Raw genomic sequence first — 15,006 nt, 5'->3', positions numbered from 1 at the left:
GCCCATAAGTTTTAACTTATGGGACTAGAAAAGTACTCAAGCAACAGTCTGGATTTGAGCTCAGAATTCTTCCATATTGCAGCAAGACTGATTCAAACAGCAAAAACATCCCCTCTTCATGAAAGCTTTTTAATGATATCTGCTGTTTATCAAAAGCAATCAAAGCAAACGTTTAACAGGCAGATCAGAAGAATGACATATTTCAGTGTTGTGATCGGAGAGTAATAGAATAGTGAATGGATCAATGAATTCTCATTTACTGTTTGGAAACTTTCCCCTAAATTGGCATTATTCCATTTTTGCTTCAGGAAAACTATATTACAGAGCATGGTAATTTCAGATAATGGACTTATCTGAAGTTTCCATCCTCTCTAAAAATTTCTGGGAGACCAGGTGATGTAGCTGGATAATTCTTTATTTTCTAGACAGTTGACATGAAATCATGATAAAGTCTAAGTCACCAGAGGATGATGTTCACATCAAAGAACACTACACTGTCTGCTTAGGAAAGGTTGGGATTGGCAGTGTCTGGTATTCCAGGTGACTATTCCAGTGAACTGTCAGCGATGTATAGGCGAGTTTATCCATTTTTAAAAAAAACGAGAGACTGAATAAACAAGTATGGTTTTCTGAAAGAGAGTTCGTATAATACAAAATATTTACACTGCCCTTTTTTTCTCATGGAATGGCTTCTAAATTACAGTACACACAATATGAACTAAATTGTTTCCTTGTGTAACTCCACGAGGATATGTCTTCACTACCAACGTTAAATCGCTACCGCGGCAGCGCTTTAACATGGCTGTGTAGTCACGGCACCAGCACTGGGAGAGCACTCTACCAGAGCTGTAAAAAAAACCCTCCTAGGGGTGTAGCTCCCGGTGCTGGTGCACTGTCTACACTGCCACTTTCCAGCGCTGAAACTTGCAACGCTCAGGGAGTGTTTTTTCATACCCCCGAGGGAGAAAGTTTCAGCGCTGTAAAATGGCAGTGTAGACAAGGCCTAAGTGGAGTTCATTAAGGATGAATTTGTCCCTTTGTATTTTAAATCTCAATAGTAAAGACTGGATTGGTCTTACTGATTCTCTTTTTGCAAAAGAAGACCATCACTCTCAGTGGCCTGTGCTTATCCAGTTTCCTAGTAACAAAGGTGTTACTTCAGTCACTGACTCCCCTTTTTAGAGTGGTAGCCCTGTTAGTCTGTAAAACCAATGAGGAGTCATGCCTAAATAAATTTTAGTCTCTAAGATACCGCAAGGACTCCTCATTGTTTTTGCTGATTCCCCCTTGCTTTCTGAAAGTGTGTATTATACTGTGTAATTTAAATATATTTGTCTTTTTACATGTGTTTTCTCATTCATTCTCTTTTTTTCACTCATTCTCTTTCTTTCTTTCTTTTTCTCTCACTCAACAGTCTAGTCTGTTAGACTGCATATCTCAGTCTTGCATTAGCACCTGCTGTTCCTTGGTTCCGTGGAGCCTCAAGGTATCTAGCCACAATGGAAGCATCCAGCTGTCCTAGTTGCAGCTTGATGTTACTGTAGTATTAGCATATCTGGAATCTTACTGTGCTTTTATTCTTTGTTCCTCACTTGCTGCTGTTTTCTTTGTAAAAACAAACAAAAACAACCACTAACAAAAGTGATGTTAAATCCAGTCATGCCCTTTTTTCTCATTAGCTCAGTTGTCTGCAGCTCAGATTCTTTATTTACTTGATAAACTAACACATTTTCATTGCCTTTGCAAACCTGTTAACAGTCGCTTCTGCGAGGAGCAGTATGTTTTATTTAATGGCTATTTGATAACAATCATCTAGTTCTATTAGTGATCAGAAGCTTTCAAATATTGTGATTTGGACTAGCATGATTTAACAATAAGGAATGCCGATTGCACAGAGTACATGGACTCAGAGATGCATCACACTGTGCCTTTATTTCAACAAACAGGTAGAAAAAAGTATTTCCTGCTTGTTAATGGGGAAGAAAATATATATTTGTCACTTTGCTCATCAGAGCTGTTGTTTCTCTTTTCAGCATTTTGCAGCAGTTGGGGTCCTTAGAAATCATAGGTGGAAGGAAATTTATTAATAGTATTTACACATGGGAATTGAGATTTGAAGCTGGGATTTTCCAAGGAGTCTCAAAGAACTGAGTGCCTAGCTGCCTTAGGCCCCTTTGAAAACCCTACATTGATGTGAGTTGTGGGAGCTCTGGACTTGCTGAATTGGCTTTTGTAACAATATTGATCTTCATTGATGAAATTTCCTTCAGTGTATACAGGCTAAGAGAGGCCTGTACTGCTTTGATCCTGCATTATATTGCTTCCTGCTTTTTAATACCCCAAGGATGTGGCAGACTGGCAGTTGTGATGATGTTGTGTCTGCATAGCACAAACAAAATGTCATAAGGAGCACTGTCTAGGAAACTGTAAGACACTGAGGAGATAACGTAGTGAAGAGAATAACAGAAGGGCACTGTCCAAAAGGAAAGCTTATGTGTGTATGTTGGATGGGAGTTTCAAGAGGCCAGAGTGATTTAGAGGCATAAGTCCTATTGAAAGTTAAGGGATGTATGCCTCTAAATCACTTGGCACGTTTGGAAATCCCACCCATTTTCTTCAAAAGATTGTTCAAATGGTAGAATTCTAATACACAGAAATAATTAAAGAAGCACTGTAGCAACAGAGGAAAGAGGAGATAAAGAAGATAGTAGAAGACTGGATGGTTTCTTTGTAGCTAAGTCATTTCTACTTACAAAAAAATCCTCCCTTAACAAGACAGCAAGTGATAAGAGTTCTGGGGCAAAGGCTAAGAGGCTGATGAATTAGTCAAGAAAACTGGAGATAAGTCTGTCCAGATTGTCCATCTTGAGATAAATAATGTAAGAAATACTAACTGTACCTAAAAAGAAGTTCCAGCCACCTTGCCTTACAACAGAGAGTTTCAGATGTTGTTTATAATAGGAAGTGAATGATTGAGATACCAATAGCAAAGTTGGTAAGTGAGACTGAAAATGGTAAATATATAATCAATAATGAGGATTCTCCCAGATTCAGAGGGATTTGAGGATTGCCACTAGTTGGACCAGTAAATGACAAATTTAATGTAATTGAATGCAGATTCATAGTGAAAGCAGCAGTGATCCCAAAAAGATTGGAGTATACACACTAAATGGAGTAGTTACGCAAACTGTGGATTGACCAGGAAAGAAATGTAAAGGCCTTTGGTTTGTGTGGTGGGTTTTTTTTTTAAATTATTATTATTTATTATTATTATTATTTTCAACAGAATAGCACTTAAAGCCATTAAATTAGTATTTGCCTGGAGAAGAAACTGCAAACAGGACAATGAGATACATGAATAGAAAGCGATTCTGTTCTTATCCAAAGCTCTGCATAGACTTCAGTTCTCAGTTTTACTTATTTGTTCAGAGGAGTTTTATTCATAGAAATGGTTGGAAGGTGAATAGACATTTCAAGGTTTGTTTTTTTTTATTGTAAGGGCAAGTTTATAGAGGTTTAATTTGTCATCTGAGGGTATGTCTACATCTACAATTTTGCAGCGCTGGTTGTTACAGCTGTATTAGTACAGCTGTATAGGGCCAGCGCTGCAGAGTGGCCACACTTACAGCAACCAGCGCTGCAAGTGGTGTTAGATGTGGCCACACTGCAGCGCTGTTGGGCGGCTTCAAGGGGGGTTCGGGGAACGTGAGAGCAAACCGCAGGGAAGGAGACCTGCTTGCACGGGGTTCGGGGAACGCGAGAGCAAACCGGGGAAGGAGACCTGCTTCCCCGCGGTTTGCTCTCGCGTTCCCCGAACCCCCTGCAAACCGCAGGGAAGGAGACCTGCTTGCACGGGGGTTCGGGGAACGCGAGAGCAAACCGGGGAAGGAGACCTGCTTCCCCGCGGTTTGCTCTCGCGTTCCCCGAACCCCCCTGCAAACCGCAGGGAAGGAGACCTGCTTGCACGGGGGTTCGGGGAACGCGAGAGCAAACCAGGGAAGGAGACCTGCTTCCCCGCGGTTTGCTCTCGCGTTCCCCGAACCACCCTGCAAACCACAGATAAGGAGACCTGCTTGCACGGGGGTTCGGGGAACGCGAGAGCAAACTGCAGGGAAGGAGACCTGCTTGCACGGGGGTTCGGGGAACGCGAGAGCAAACCGGGGAACGAGACCTGCTTGATTACCAGAGAGGCTTCCTCAGGTATGCTGCGATACCTGCTTATTCCACGGAGGTCAAGAAAAGCGCTGGTTAGTGTCTACACTTGATTACCAGCGCTGGATCCTCTACACCTGAGACAAAACGGGAGTACGGCCAGCGCTGCAAACAGGGAGTTGCAGCGCTGGTGATGCCCTGCAGATGTGTACACCTCTTAAGTTGCAGCACCCCTCACCAGCGCTGCAACTTTGTGATGTAGACAAGCCCTGAGAAGACAGGACTTCCAGGTGACCTTCTAGAAACCTTTGGGGGCAGTCTGTCTCTATTAGGAGATTAGGAGTAAACAGGGAATTTAGGCAGAACATGCTGTGAAATAATCAGCCTAGAGTCAGTTGCCAGTTAAAGTCTTTGAAGCAAATAGTATAAATCTTCTGAGGAAGAGAAACTATTTTATAGGTAACGGGAACACTGAGGGACAGAATCCCAACAAAATGATGAAGAGTTTAGAGGAAACAGCCTTGCTGAGTCTATTTCCCTGTAGGCTAAATTTTCCAAGGGGGGAGATCTCACTTCAACCTCTGTTTTAGTTCAGACTTTTTTCTACAATGTCCATTGTGCACATCAATGAAAAATTGTATGTGGTCCAAGTTCATTATTTGCATGTGCAACGAAAAACTGAGCATTCAAGCAGTAGCTCATGCAAAGATATGTGCCTACAAATTAGAAGCCATACTTTGAAATTTGGCCCTATTGGTCCAAAATAAAAGCCAGTATGAAGCAGAGAATTTTTATTATTCTAAAATGGGAAAGTTGCTTTCTGTTGTTTCAGAAATACTCTGTGTTTATGGCTATACTGATGTGCTCTATGGTCAGTATAATCTCGTAGTATTGCCCCTTGCGCTACCACTGTGATATAATGTGCCTTATTTGATAAAAGATATTCCTGCAGTTAGAATCGTCACTCATCTAATGGCTGTGTGCACTCGCCTAGAAAAGTAGATGACCTTGAAATATTTAAAAGAACCTACTTCCATATTTGGCAAGAAATCTGTATCTCCCATAATTGGCCAATTTAGAGATGAACCATTTCAATGCAAACTGACCCAGGCTGCTGTTTCCCAGCAGGTGATTTGTGCACAGCTTTGTAAATGTCTTGCCTTTTCAGTACACTGATGTGGAAAAGTGTAAACAAATAGTACCTACCACTACCATTGTTAGTATCCTGGGAGCAGGAATAGGAAGAAGGGGAAGTTGTGTGCTTCAAGAAGCCAGTACAATGGGGAAAAAATCATCTGTAGTTGGAGCCTGATTTCTCACCCCACCCCCTAAAGCACCAAATTTCCAAAACTCCCTTTTAATGGAAATACAGGCGTGTCCTCTAGCTTGAAAGAGCAGTTTCCATCAAAACAGCATTTTAGCTGCAGTTGGCACAAATAGGGCTTTGAATCACTTTTCACAAGAATCTTCACCTGTATATTTGTTTGCTCATTTGGCTGGTCAATTCATCTCCCTCCACCCCCCCAGCTCCCTTAATTTTCTGAATCCTGATTTTTCTGAAAAATGTAGGCAATTGCCCCAGATCTTTGGATAATCAGGATTCCATCACTGTTTTCTCCTTCTAGATGTTTTTGTTGTTTCCCCTCCATCTGATCACTCCACTTTACAACAACTTCATTTAAAAGAAAAATATTGTCTGTGCCCTGTTTGTTGGAGTAATTTCCTTGAAAGAGAAGGTGAGCTTCTTAACTGAATATCTCTGTCACTTGTCATACTGGAGCAGCCCCTGGTGATTGCCTGATGACAGCTGAGACCTAGAGCACCACATAGTTTCAATGTGAGAGTTATCGATTCTGACAGTATCAAGCAACTAGAGGAAAAGTAGGTTACTGGAGCTTATCACCACACACAAAGGGCAAAACTGTGCTTCCAATATGTCCCTTGGCACATGAACAAAGGAGAGAGAAAAACCTCTGGTTGGAAATAATGTTACTCACCGTCAAACAGATTCTGACTACCCCATTGAAACAAACACACACACACTTTTTCCTTTCTGTTCTATTGTACTGTAACAATACAGGTTAACACCACTTACAGTTCAGGATCATTTGCCATTTTCATTAGAAACCCATTATACCTCAGCTATATATATTTTTTTTAACCAAATTTGGCTGAAACATGGAATACAAGCTGCCATTCCTTATGTGATAGGGTTTGTTAGTTTTTCTCCATTGCTTATCTCATGCAGTTTTGTTAAAAGCTTCAGTGGTGGAAAAAAATCTGTTGAGGGTTAAAATTATTTTTTTAAAGCAATTTAGACCTCAGTCCTCTGCATGAAGTGATTCCCATTGGCTTCAGTGGAGCATAGCCACAAGGATCTGTCCATGGAGCTTTGTACAAGATTGGGTCCCTAAACTATACTTAGGCTTTGTCTACACTAAAGGGAAAAGTCGATCTAAGCTACGCAGTTCGAATTACCTGAATAGCATAACTCAAATCAATGTCACTTAGATCTACTTACTGCGGTGCCCACACTATGCAACGTCAGCAAGAGATGCTCTCCTGTCGACTCCCCTTACTCTTCTTGATCAGGTGGAGTTCAGGAGTCAATAGGAGAGCAATCGGCAGTTGATTTAGTGGGTCTTCACTAGACCTGCTAAATTAACTGCCAATGCATTGATCGCCATAGCGTCAATCTGGTAAGTGTAGACAAGCCCTTAATGAACTTAAGACTGTTGGTATTTGGCCCCTCTAAAATATGAATGGAAGTGTCCATAGATCAGATAATACACCAGGATCATCAATATAGTATTCAATAGAGAAATATAAAGAAAATCCTACACTTCAAAGCATATTCCCATATAATGGAAATACAATATTATTAGTGTCATTTATCATTTCCATCGAGAGGCCCTAGCCCCATTGTACTAGGCACTGTACAAACAAATCATAAAAAGGTGGCCCCTGCCCCTAAGGGCGTACAATCTAGATGGTCGTGGGGAATCGGATACAGCAAACAGTGAGAGTATAACATGACAGTGAGATGATTGTGATCCATGTATTAAGCAGTACAACAGCTGCCTACACCATTTTTATACTACTGTACTTTTTAGAAAAATTGAGTACAATTTTTTAAATCTCTGTTAAAATATATCTATAGTACAGACATCTCCGCAGATCCTCAGCCCCTGGCCCGTAAGTAGAGGCTGCAAAGCACCTGCAGAGGATCACGGATTCCACCTCCATATATGACAGTCAAGCTATGAGGAATGAGTGATAGCAGTGGGCAGCAGTGATTGGGTACCTCATTGAAGAGCGAGTTTTTGATAATGCCTCCCTAATAAGAGGTTGTTCTTACCTGGCAGAATGACAAAGGTACTGAATTGGTGCACACCATCCCAGGTTGAATGTCTTGAAACACAGATGTCAGTAGAAATGTAAGATGAAGCATCTTGGAGCATGGTAGTCAGAGAGAGGGAAGATGCATCAACACCACTGCTTCTCTTTACACTTACAAAACGTTTTGTTTTTCTTTCTAAACAAGGACTTTTCTCCAGTTCTCTATCCTTCCCTGCCACTGGGGTTGGCTACGATAACCTCCCTGGCTCCAGGGAAGAGAGCTGAGAATTTATGGTGGATTGTTCAGGGATTTTGACCCTCACCTCCAAGCCCATGGATGTGCACAGCGCCCTCTGTTCGGCATATGTACTGGATCCAACTGTCCTTGGAATTATCTGACTGATGCCATCAGTATATTCACAACAGAAAGGGGTTACATTCCTCCCCTCTCCACCACCCGTGACCCCAGAATTTGGCTCATGTAGTGTAACAAATGATTGTTCCACTAAACAAATGTCACTCGGCCGAAAGCCTTTTTTTGGCACAGTAATTTTGGATAGTGAAAATACTGTGCGAGCTTTGTTGTTTCCTGCCCACCTCCCCCAGATAGCGGCATGGACATGAAGCACGGTCCTTGAATAAGGAATGACTTTATAAGGTATGCAAATCCTATGATAGTTAGATGGTTAGATTTCCTAGTAAAATTCAATGGTGGTTAACTTAATTGTTTTTGTTCCTTGGTATTATGAACGGATACCCTTTTCCTCATCACTGAAGTTGGTCAAGGTTTCTCTCCTGTGCTTTATTTTAGTTCTTTGCTTCACTGAGCTTAAAAACTGTCTCTTCATAAGAGGCTTCTTGCTAAAACTGTGCACATCACAACGAGGTAAACAGGTGCTCAGTTCTGATGTCCCTTGCTAGCACATTGCTGAGAGAGGCATACATGAAGGCAAACAGGGAAGTTAACTAATCTGATAGTGCATAATGCAGTTGTTCCCGGAATAACAACTGCAAAATCAGCAAAGAGTCTTGTGGCATCTTATAGACTAACAGACATACTGGAGCATGAGCTTTCGTGGGTGAATACCCACTTCGTCGGATGCATGTACACATACTTCTGTTAGTCTATAAGGTGCCACAGGACTCTTTGCTGCTTTTACAGATCAGGGTAACACGGCTACCCTTTTGATACTTAACTGCAAAATGGAATACAGTTAATAAATAACTTTATCATTTGCCATGCTCAAGATCATTTTTCATGCTACTTTAACATATACTCTTGAATCTGAGCAGTTTTGTTGGACAAATAACAAGTTGTCATTAAAAAAAATCATGCTTTTTATGGGCAGGCTATGATATCCTTATTCTTTCTGAGTAGTATCTCGCTCCACGAGTAGTCCTGCTGGCTGCAATGAGGCTGCTTGCAGTGTCAAGTACTGTTCGTTGTCAGTAAGGCTATCACAATTTGGTCGGACATTTTTTTCTTATAAGAAATTCATATTGTTGTATATGTTTCTTTTTGTAGTGCTCAGTCCCTTCTCCAGAAGAGGAAAAGCTTATTAGCATCAAGAGAGCTAGAACACCAGTTTCAAATGAATGTTCTGATATCAACACCCAAACTAACTGGACCAAGTCACTTCCATTGCCAACACCAGAGGAGAAAATGCGACAGCAAGCACAAGCAGTCCAAACAGATGTGGTTCCTATTAATGTAACTGGTAGGCTTTTAATTTCAGTGGTGGTTAGAATGCCTGGGGCGGGGAAGAATCCTAGTCAATTTTGTTTCATTATTTGTTACCTGAAGCACATGATTTAGTTACAGCACCTGAAATAAATACTAGTTATTGCACCTTTGTTTCAAAACAGTGGTTTGTGAACCCTCGTCAGACATTTAATTTAATGCAGGAAACCAACAGCATGGTCTTGAAACAGAATAAAAATTGATGAGATCTAATGGGAAAATTGATATCAATTACATTTGGCAATGATTTTCAGGATTTTATCTTAAGAATTTATGGAAAGGAAGTTATCAAAAGATTTCTGTCCCCCAAAGTGGGCGAGTTTCAACATTTGGAATATATATATATATATATATATATGAAAACCTTTTATTATTGATGGCAAGAGGCTTACAGGGAAAGAATATGGGTGAGGATATAAAAAGAGTTGTTGGGCTGCTTATATTTATGGCTCTTGGGAGGAAATTTCCCTTTGTATATATGTATTCCATATTTCTGTAGATCAGTAATATATTGACCCTAAATGTAAAAAATGTTGTGGGTGATTTTAACTGCATATATCCCATTTAAAACTATGGAAGTTAGGCTGCTGAAAACCAGCTAAACCCAGAAAAGTTTTTGGTGTATCCCAAATTAGAACTTTCATGAAAGATTAAATAATCACTTAATTTTTCCTTGTGTCTGAATATTATAAAGATTGTGTATTATAGGTTGTTCAGTATGTGTGTTTATGTTTAGATGCCAGAAACAGGAAGATATTCAGTATTTGACTTATTTCAAACCTCACATGGCTTCCATTCGACTTCAAGCTTACCATTATATTGTAATCAACAGCATGTGATATTTGATTTTGTTTAATAATTTATTAAGACGGGGTGTTCACCTCTCCTGTTTGATTACTAGTAACTATTTAATACACATCCTTTTTATTAATATAATTTTGTGAAAGAACCGCATAGAATTAGTGCTGAATGTTTCCATTGGTGAACTTTTACAATTTTATACAACTTTAGGCCAATAATGAACACTACAAAGAAATCTGCAAATCAAGAGAAAATGTCATGGACATTAAAAGAAGACACCAGAAAATAATGAAATGTTTCTAATTAACAGCACAAACAAATACAACACTAAAGTAATGCAGACCAATTGGCATTATCTTGGAAATATAGGATACACAGGTGCAGAAGGTGGTGGTATGGGAACAATGGATTATCTGCCGTAATCAATAAGTCTGAGCATGGCTTAGATATTGTGACAGCAGGAGCACAACATACTTATAAATTGAGTAATCTGCAGTTCACAGTAATGACCTCTGTGTACTGCAAATGTCCAGTGGAGACAAACAGATGGAAAGAAGGGGGTGGGGAAGAATAAAAAGATAAGAGATCAAGTAACTGCCATGGGTTTAATTTAGCTGTACAGTATTGGAAATGTTAATAAATCTGTACAAATTGTCCTTGTAATTTCATCAGTTGTATAACAAACCTTGCTTTCTTTGAAGTGCTTGTTTTGCACTCTATTCCTTTTATATAAGTGATAGTAAGGGGCTATGAAAGTGATTAGAGGAAAGCAAAATTACTGTTAGGTATGTAAACTACTCTACATGAACCATAAGGTTTCCTGGTCTCTGAAATTATTACTGTGCTACTTAAAAAATAATGAATTGAGTGCCATAATGAAGGGGATCTATCCTTTGCTGCAGTCTAATACAGGTTTCAAAAAATTCAGTCTTTCCCCCAGCAAAACTTTGTTTTATAAATTTCCTGGGTTAAATATACTTATATGGGGGAGGGGAAAAAATGCAGAATGAAAACTTTGTTCTGTGCCACTCTTTAAGCCCTGCTGTGCAACATACATAGCAGCTTTTGTTCTTTTGCTTGCTCTTTTTTAATAACTTGTGACTCTTATGTTGTTTGCACAGAAATGAGACAGAAATCCCTATTCATTACTATTTGACTGAAATAAAATATTAACCCAAGAAGTAGCTTTTGAAAATTGAAAGCATTTTTGAAAGTGCATTAATAATGAATAAGCTACAAGGCCTCTTACTGGAGTGTGCACCACATGGTGGTGTTCTGGCAGTTCAGCTCTTCAGTGGGACAGATTGCAATTAACACATTAGTATTACAAATCTGGTGGCTGGTCTGAAGATGCATGGTTACTGCATTAGGCTGAGAAGCTGCTGACTAGACATCGAGGTTTGGAAATGGATTCTGTCTTTAGGATAAATGGGCTGAGCTCGTTCCACAAGTGATTTTGCTCCATTTTTTAGTGATGGAGTGGTAGCCAGCAAGTGCTTTTACAGCATGTTCTACATTTTAATCAAGAGACATATAGTAGTGTCTGCTGCAGTGGGTTTTCTAGGACTATTTTCCAGCTGTAAAAGTATCGGTGGTGATGGGTAGGATAAGCAAGGGGGAAAATGAAAAGCAAAGGTCTGATTCTGCAAAGCAGCTAAGCATGCGCTTAGGTCCTGTTGACCTTGTGTCCCATGAATTAACAAGTAAGACACATAGACTTCAGTGAGGACGTCAAAGGACATTTATTTTAAACCATTAGGAACAAAAATGAATATTTTTAGATATTTTCATTAGACCCTGATAAATATGTATTTTAGCCTCAAACAGTGGTCAAAATAAGACTGAAAGATCCTGATTTCATTAATTTAACTTAGGCCTTGTCTACACTACAGGGAAAATTTGATTTAAACTACTCAATTTGAGTTACGTGAATAGCGTAACTCAAATCGATGTAGCTTAGATCTACTTACCACGGGGTCCACACTATGTGATGTCAATGGGAGACGCTCTCCTGTCGATTCCCCCTACTCTTCTCGATCCAGTGGAGTACAGGAGTCGACAGGAGAGTGATCTGTGGTCGATGCATCGATCGCTGCTCGTCGATCCCCCGGTAAATGTAGACAACCAAGCCCTTGGTTTGTTAATGCGGCCTCTTTGTCCTTAACATTCTTCATCCATACAAATCAGTATAAATTTGGGCCTTTTCTTACTGCCTTCACTCACAGGAATAGTCCCATTTAAACCAAAGACTGATTTCATGAGTAATGGTTGTGGGATTGGATCCATAATTAACATAATGACTTTCATGTGTTCCATAATCCATACTGCAAAATCAAAAGCAGAATAAGGCAAACGAGGATGGAGTGGCAGTGTTAGTCAACAGAGGATTTCCTTGTTTGAATTCTCTTAAATTCCAATTAAAATTGTATTTTATTCTGGAGGATTTGTGATTATATTTTTTTTGTTTTGCATTCTAATTTCCTTAGAAGCCACTGTCTTGTGTGTGATTGTTTTGTTTTTTAAATGGAAGAAGAAATGTTTGAAGAAACAAAAAAAACCCTGCTATGAGTAGGTCCATCCAGCTCTTTGGACCTATCGTAATGTGGGTAGAAGTATTAGTTGTTCATCTGAAGTTTGGATTAACAAATGATCCTGAACCTTCAAGCAATAAGGGTCCCAGCATCTCATAACATTTAGGGTATGTCTGCACTGGAATAAAAGACCCATAGAACAGCCATGGCTGGTATAGGCGCTGAGTTTCTAATCTGCTGGGGGGGTGCCCCCAGGCCCAGCCCCTACTCCGCCCCATCCCGCCTCTTCCCTGCCCAGTTCCACCCTGTCCCCTGAGCGTACTGCGCCCTCGCGCCTCACCCCCAGCACCTCCTGACGCTGCAAAACAGCTGATCCATGGCAGGTGGTAAGTGCTGGGAGGGAGGGGGAGGCGCTGATGGGCAGGGCCCACCAGCGGGCAGAAGGCACTCGGGGAAGGGGCAGGTTCTGGTAGGGGGGCTGCGACAGCCACCACAGAGTTGGTGCCTATGACGGCTGGCTTGGGTCAGCTGACTCAGGTTCATGGGGCTCTGGCTGCTGGGCTGTAAAATTACTGTGTAGATGTTTAGGCTCAGGCTGGAGCCTGGGCTCTGGGACCCACCCTCCTGACAGGGTCCCGAGAGCTTGGTCTCCAGCCTGAGCCCAAACATCTTTACAACAATTTTGCAGCCCCAGCCCGCTGACTGAGGGCAGCCTCAGGTGTGTGTTTGCTGTATAAACATGTCTGCAGGGTTTGTCTATGCTCCAGTCAGGACATGTGATTGCCATACATGAGCTAGCTTGCTAAAAATAGCGGTGTTGCCATGCATGGTGGCATGAGCTAGCCACTCATCAAGCCTGCCCAGGACTTGTGTATGTCCTTGAGTGGCTAATCCATGCTGCCTTAGCTACCCTGCTATTTTTAATGAGGTAGCTTGGGTCATGGGAGGCAAGTTTGTAGAAATTTTGGTGGTGCCCAGAACCCGCCCCCCCAACTCTGCCCTCTCAAACTCCGCCTCCACCTGCCTACGGCTCTGGGTGGGGTTTCAGGGGGGAGGTCTGGGGTGCAGGTCCTGGGTTGGGGATTAGGGTGCAGGAGGGGTGCTTTGGGAAGGAGTTTGGGTGCTGGGTTCAGGCTCTGGGCTGGGGCACGGAGTGGATGTGCAGGAGGCGGTGAGGGGTGCAGGCTCTGGGCTGGTGGTGGGGGTGTAGGGAGGGGTGCAGGCTCTGGGAGGGAGTTTGGGTGCTGGGTGCAGGCTCTGGGCTAGGGCAGGGGATGGGTGTGCAGGAGGGGGTGAGGGGTGCAGGCTTTGGGACGGAGTTTGGGTGCAGGCTCCGCTGGGGGGGGTGTAGGAAGGGAGAGGTGGTGCACGCTGGGGCACAGGATCAGGCTGCAGGGGAATGAGGGTTGGGGCTGAGGATGAGGGGTTCATGATGCGGGGGGGTTCAGAGCTGGGGCAGAGGTTCAGAGTGCGGGGGATGAGGGCTCTGGCTGGGGCAGAGGTTCAGAGTGTGGGGGATGAGGGCTCTGGCCGGGGCAGAGGATTAGGGGTGCAGGGGGATGAGGGCTCTGGCTGGGGCTGAGGATTAGGGGTGCAGGGGGATGAGGGCTCTGGCTGGGGCTGAGGATTAGGGGTGCAGGGGGATGAGGGCTCTGGCTGGGGCTGAGGATTAGGGGTGCAGGGGGATGAGGGCTCTGGCTGGGGCAGAGGATTAGGGGTGCAGGGGGATGAGGGCTCTGGCTGGGGCTGAGGGTTTGGGGTGCAGGGGGATGAGGGCTCTGGCTGGGACTGAGGATTCGGGTGCAGGGGGATGAGGGTTCTGGCTGGGGCTGAGGATACGGGTGCAGGGGGCTGAGGGCTCTGGCTGGGGCTGAGGATTCGGGTGCAGGGGGCTGAGGGCTCTGGCTGGGGCTGAGGATTCGGGTGCAGGGGGCTGAGGGCTCTGGCTGGGGCTGAGGATTCGGGTGCAGGGGGATGAGGGCTCTAGCTGGGGCTGAGGATGAGGATTCGGGTTCAGGGGGATGAGGGCTCTGGCTGGGGCTGAGGATTCGGGTGCAGGGGGATGAGGGCTCTGGCTAGGGCTGAGGATTCGGGTGCAGGGGGATGAGGGCTCTGGCTAGGGCTGAGGATTCGGGTGCAGGGGAATGAGGGCTCTGGCTGGGGATGAGGATGAGGATTCGGTGCAGGGGGATGAGGGCTCTGGCTGGGCATGAGGATGAGGATTAGGGTGCAGGGGGATGAGGGCTCTGGCTGGGGCTGAGGATTCGGGTGCAGGGGGTTGAGGGCTCTGGCTGGGGCTGAGGATTCGGGTGCAGGGGGATGAGGGCTCTGGCTGGGGCTGAGGATTCGGGTGCAGGGGGATGAGGGCTCTGGCTGGGGATGAGGATTCGGGTGCAGGGGGATGAGGGCTCTGGCTGGGAATGAGGATTCGGGTGCGGGGGG

General features: G+C 43.4%; 1 protein-coding gene across 8 annotated transcripts in view; it reads left to right on the top strand.

The window, feature by feature from the left end:
* NHSL1 (NHS like 1) overlaps positions 1 to 15,006 on the top strand; it is a 272,172-nt gene that overhangs the window by 234,117 nt on the left and 23,049 nt on the right. For 6 of the 8 annotated variants that reach the window (XM_030556415.1, XM_030556420.1, XM_030556419.1 and 3 more), the window contains exons 4-5: positions 1,415 to 1,486; positions 9,017 to 9,209. In XM_030556415.1, coding sequence (XP_030412275.1) covers positions 1,415 to 1,486; positions 9,017 to 9,209 — 265 coding nt within the window. The remainder of the gene's footprint in view (positions 1 to 1,414; positions 1,487 to 9,016; positions 9,210 to 15,006) is intronic. The other 2 variants (XM_030556422.1, XM_030556418.1) reach the window with 1 other exon arrangement.

Source organism: Gopherus evgoodei, chromosome 3, assembly GCF_007399415.2.
Source record: "Gopherus evgoodei ecotype Sinaloan lineage chromosome 3, rGopEvg1_v1.p, whole genome shotgun sequence".
NCBI lineage: Eukaryota > Metazoa > Chordata > Testudines > Testudinidae > Gopherus > Gopherus evgoodei.
This window is presented reverse-complemented; position numbering and strand designations above follow the sequence as displayed.